A 4,985-nucleotide genomic window follows, 5' to 3' on the forward strand; every position below is an offset into this window, starting at 1 on the left:
AATCAACCAATCGAAATTGTTCTTTTCTGCGGAATGGGAGGAAAGGAAAGATTCTGATTAGTTGATTCGCTTATGCACTGTGCGTTATGTGATATGCAAGAGTCTGTACCGCGGCCCGCTTCAAAGCCTTCATAAAGTATCGTTTCCACAGCGAGAAGATTTCCGTTGTAATAATAAACGTCGGAGAATAGATTGGAAATTGGAAATACCCATGAAGTGTGAATATCTAGTGAGTTTCGCAAGGCCAATGACATGATCGCATGAGTTTTCGCGTTATATATACGATTACGACCTGTTACAATTACGACAGCTCGACGGGTGATACAAAAACACGTGTCTCTTGGGCGATTTGAAGCGTCTGTACTTCACGACACAGTCGGTACAGTCGGTACAGTCGGTACAGTTCCGATTTTTAATCTTCAAGTCACATCAGCGCGCGCGCACGCGATACACGCGAGTAAGTTCGATCGCGGTGCGACCGGTGATTTGTCAAGATTTGCGGAAAAGCGAGTGTGTTTGTCGCGTTTACACTCAGAATAGTTGTGCATCGCACTCGCGGCCCGACGTGGAGTGGCACGGCACGACGCGGCGCGGCGCGGAGTGGCGCGGCGCGGCGCGAGTCAAAGGGAAAGCGAGTTTCGTAGTGGCGTGGCGCGGTGAGGCGCGGGGCGGCCATTTTATGTATTAGTATGACGTAGAGGCTGGGTGTAGCTTAGCGTTCTTATTGTCGGTTTTGCGCGAAGAAAAAACTAACGGATCGGTGTCTGGTAAGTGTCCGAATGTTTGATGATCGCGAACGCTCAGCTGCGAGTGACGTCAAGTTGCCACTGTCGCAGCGATCGCTTTCCCGTGGATAGTCATCGTCGTGGTGCCGTTTAGTTGTGTGACGCGTGTAACGCGTGGAGGCCGTCGAGGGTAAGAGCGAAATATAGTTTCAGCGAGAGGGGAAAGTGTACGAACGTACGAGCGAGCGAACGAACGAACGAACGAACGAACGAGCGAACGAACGAACAAACGATCGAACGATCGAGCGAGCGAAAAGTGAAAGTGCGTCCGTAGCAGCGCCAAGCAGCGCTGAGCGCGTGCGAACATGAGCGAGGAAAGTAATCCACGTACGCTGTACGTGGGCAACCTGGACACCTCGGTATCTGAGGACCTTTTGTGTGCGCTCTTTTCGCAAATCGGCGCCGTGAAGGGATGCAAGATAATCCGCGAGCCCGGCAACGATCCGTATGCCTTCGTCGAATTTACGAACCATCAGTGCGCGGCCACGGCGCTGGCCGCCATGAACAAGCGCTCGTTCCTCGACAAGGAGATGAAGGTTAACTGGGCGACCAGTCCAGGCAATCAGCCGAAACTCGACACCAGCAACCACCATCACATTTTCGTCGGTGATCTCTCTCCGGAGATCGAGACGCAGACGCTCAAGGAGGCGTTTGCGCCTTTTGGCGAGATCAGTAACTGCAGGATCGTTCGCGATCCGCAGACGCTCAAGAGCAAGGGCTACGCGTTCGTGTCGTTTGTTAAAAAATCTGAGGCCGAAGCGGCGATCAACGCGATGAACGGTCAGTGGCTGGGTTCACGCAGCATTAGGACCAACTGGTCCACTAGGAAACCGCCGCCACCGAGGTCCGAGAGGCCACGGCATTCCAATAATAGTAAACCCAACTACGAAGAGGTACTTCTTTCTTTCCTTTTTAATCTCTATGTCACTCTAGGTTCTCTATGTTCTCTGTTGGGTCACGCTCGATGATTGCGAAAAAGCAAGAGAATCCATTTATCTCTCTCTCTCTCTCTCTCTCTCTCTCTCTCTCTCTCTCTCTCGCTCGCTCATTTCTCCGTGCCAAATTCGAAACGTTTCAATCTTAGTCCTTTTCTTCTTAACAGGTGTATAACCAAAGTAGTCCGACTAATTGTACCGTATATTGTGGAGGTTTTACGAACGGTATCACGGATGAGCTGATAAAGAAAACCTTTTCTCCTTTTGGTACCATTCAAGACATAAGAGTATTCAAAGACAAGGGATATGCCTTTATCAAGTTTACAACTAAGGAAGCTGCGACACATGCCATTGAATCGACGCATAATACAGAGATCAATGGCAGCATCGTTAAATGTTTTTGGGGTAAAGAAAACGGTGATCCAAACAGTGTGGGTCCTAATGCGAATCATCAAGCTCAACAGGTAATTGTTTACATTCACACACACACACACAGAGTCTATTATTTCATTACTTCATCTCGTATTGGCTAATAATTTATATACATGTTTTACATCATTTGTGTATATAATTTAATAATGGAATTTTATTTCGAAACATAGATATAACAGTTTAAGTTGTTGTTTTTGTGAAACAGGTGACAGCAGGAGCGGGACAATACGCATATGGTTATGGCCAACAGATGAGCTATTGGTATCCACAGGGCTATCCGCAGATGCAGGGACAGTTTTTGCAACCTGCACAATACTATGGTCAATATTATGGGCAACAGGCTCAGTATATGAACAGCATGAGGATGCCCACTCCAGGTGCAGGAGCCTGGCAACCGACGCAAGCCACCGCAGCACCGCCGACAGCGAGTGCACCCTTGCCTCCGGGTCAACAGCCCACTATGGTAACATATACCATGCCACATCAGTACCCTACGCAATGAAACTGATCATTCACCGGCTAATTGTTACGTACTACGATATAGTTGTCTCGGGGTTATCGCGAAAATCGTTTCCGACATATACCTATTTCAACATTTACATTCGAGTTTTCGACGATATAACTAATCGTTTCCACGATTAATGCAATTTCATTTAAATCGAATTTTTTAAATAGAAAAAAAGAAAAAAAAGAATATGGTATGCTGGCGGTTTTTTCTCTCTCCTTTCTGTGTTTCTGCACACAGTTGATTTGTTCGAACGGCTAAAGACGTTATTATAATTTTCTTTTCTGTCATGGAATATATATTGAGACGCCAAGTCTCACGTAATGATGCTTTTACGATGGCACCATAGTACCACTGAACGTCGTAGTGCTAGAATTTGGTCGAATTTCATCACGATTTTGGCTTCGAATATACATACATACATACATACATACATACATACATACATACATACATACATACATACCTACCTACATACATACATACATATATACATACATACATATGCGCGACGTTGAACCAGGTATATCTCCAAACTTTTCCTCGCGGCCTCTCCCCGACACTCAACCGAGCCCCGCATCCGTTGTGCTGCGCAAGTGACGTACGTATGCGGCAATTTTGCGTTGTTGATACCTTTTTAATATTTTTGCCACTGATATCTCCAACTCTCACTTTTCCCTCTTCAATTTCGGATTGTCGATGAACAGCGCGCGCGACAAAATGTTCATTTGAGATAAATAAGGAGAGTATTGCTAATATTGGACATAGTTAGTAAGGTAGAAGAGCGAATAGCTAGACACGTCGCCTGTGATGTAGCTAGACTTTTGGACGCGTGTATGCTAAGGTGTGCGGGGCTCCCTAACAAATAAATTCTGCGAGAGTTGAGTAACGAGTTACAACTTTGTCTCGTTGTGTGATATTTATCGTCGGTGGTTAATGTATAAAATTTTGCTATAATTCTCTTCAAAGAAGAATAATAGAAGGGAGAAAGAGAAAAAGTATGCGTGTGCATCCGCATGTGCGTGTATGTGTGCGTGCGTGCGTGCGTGCGTGCGTGCGTGCGTGCGTGCGTGCGTGCGTGCGTGCGTGCGTGCGTGCGTGCGTGCGTGCGTGCGTGCGTGCGTGCGTGCGTGCGTGTGTTTTTTTGCTAAAGACATCAGTGAATCGAGATTCCCTTGTACGAGTGCAAGCTCAATTAATTGCTGCGACGTTGTACGTTAATTAGTTTTTAGCATTGGGTCTCTTCTAAGTAAATTATCATGTTTTTAAGGTATTTCGAAAATTATATTCAGGTCCACTTAACGCTGCAAATGCTTCAAAGCATTGGTTAATTCGTAAAATTCTTCGAATTGCATTAGGCATTGCATTGTTAAGTGGATCACACTCTTGAATTTGAAACGAATAAAAATCGCGATGTGCTTGTTTTTATTTTATTTTTTTTTTCCTGAATATTCGTGGCGATTTTGGAAAAGAAAAAGAATAAATATAGGGATTGATCGCGTCGTTAAAAATGAGTATAGTTAGAGATCCGAAGAGATATCGGTATTAACGTACTTCGTCGTATATCGTAATGTTAATAACTCCTCGCCGTTTGTATAGACGACCTAGCCGACCGAAGAATAATAAATAAATAAATAAATAAATGTAATTTAAGTCTAACGATAATAATAACGATAAACGCACGCATACTTCCATCGGGATATTTCTCAGCAAGGGACGAGTCATTGATATCTTGGTCTCGGGATTAAGACACGCGTATGAAAATTGAAAACGTGCATATGCATATTTATATTTGTTACTTGTTATACGAACGATCGCTAATTGGTATCTTGTTTTTGCAACATAGCATGAAACGATTCGATTGACAATCAAATCGTGATATAATATACATACATTTGTGAATTATTATTATCGTAGTCTGTACATGACACGATTCGATTCCTTCGTGTCTTCCAAGTTAACGTGTAACTCAAGTTTTTTTTTCGCGTAACACTATTAACGATAGTTTCTTTTGTTCTCGTTAGGGCTCGGGTGACTAGCCTCTTAGGCTTTACCGATTCCGGAAGAAACTTTACGTACATTGTGTATTTAGATACGCGATGTATCAATATGAATCGAGAATTTTACTATTGAAAATATCAATTACCTAACATGTAATGACATAATATGTCACAGATGGACGTCGATCATCACCCTTTTTCAGTTTGCTGAACATTGTTGATTGCAATCTTTCTTCGAGTATTGCACTTTTATTGACAATTCTAATCTGAAATTATATAATTAATTACATGATGAAATTGTATAATTAGTTATTTAATGACATTATAT

The 4,985-nt window shown here is 43.5% G+C and overlaps 1 protein-coding gene across 1 annotated transcript; it reads left to right on the plus strand.

Annotated features, from left to right (window-relative positions):
• The first annotated feature begins 410 nt into the window (after positions 1–410).
• Positions 411–3,674, plus strand: LOC108754329 (nucleolysin TIAR). Its single transcript, XM_018496557.1, has 3 exons — positions 411–1,678; positions 1,888–2,184; positions 2,358–3,674. The coding sequence occupies exons 1-3, from the start codon at positions 1,091–1,093 to the stop codon at positions 2,652–2,654; spliced, it is 1,182 nt and encodes a 393-aa protein (XP_018352059.1). The 5' UTR covers positions 411–1,090; the 3' UTR covers positions 2,655–3,674.
• The last annotated feature ends 1,311 nt before the right edge of the window (positions 3,675–4,985 follow it).

This window comes from Trachymyrmex septentrionalis, unplaced genomic scaffold (genome assembly GCF_001594115.1).
Source record: "Trachymyrmex septentrionalis isolate Tsep2-gDNA-1 unplaced genomic scaffold, Tsep1.0 scaffold79, whole genome shotgun sequence".
NCBI lineage: Eukaryota > Metazoa > Arthropoda > Insecta > Hymenoptera > Formicidae > Trachymyrmex > Trachymyrmex septentrionalis.

Excerpts from the sequence above, each read along its gene's own strand:
- LOC108754329 (XM_018496557.1), top strand. The coding sequence starts at position 1,091 with ATGAGCGAGGAAAGTAATCCACGTACGCTGTACGTGGGCAACCTGGAC. Across the intron at positions 1,679-1,887 it reads GTAAACCCAACTACGAAGAG|GTGTATAACCAAAGTAGTCC; the intron begins GTACTTCTTTCT and ends TCTTCTTAACAG. Across the intron at positions 2,185-2,357 it reads CGAATCATCAAGCTCAACAG|GTGACAGCAGGAGCGGGACA; the intron begins GTAATTGTTTAC and ends TTTGTGAAACAG.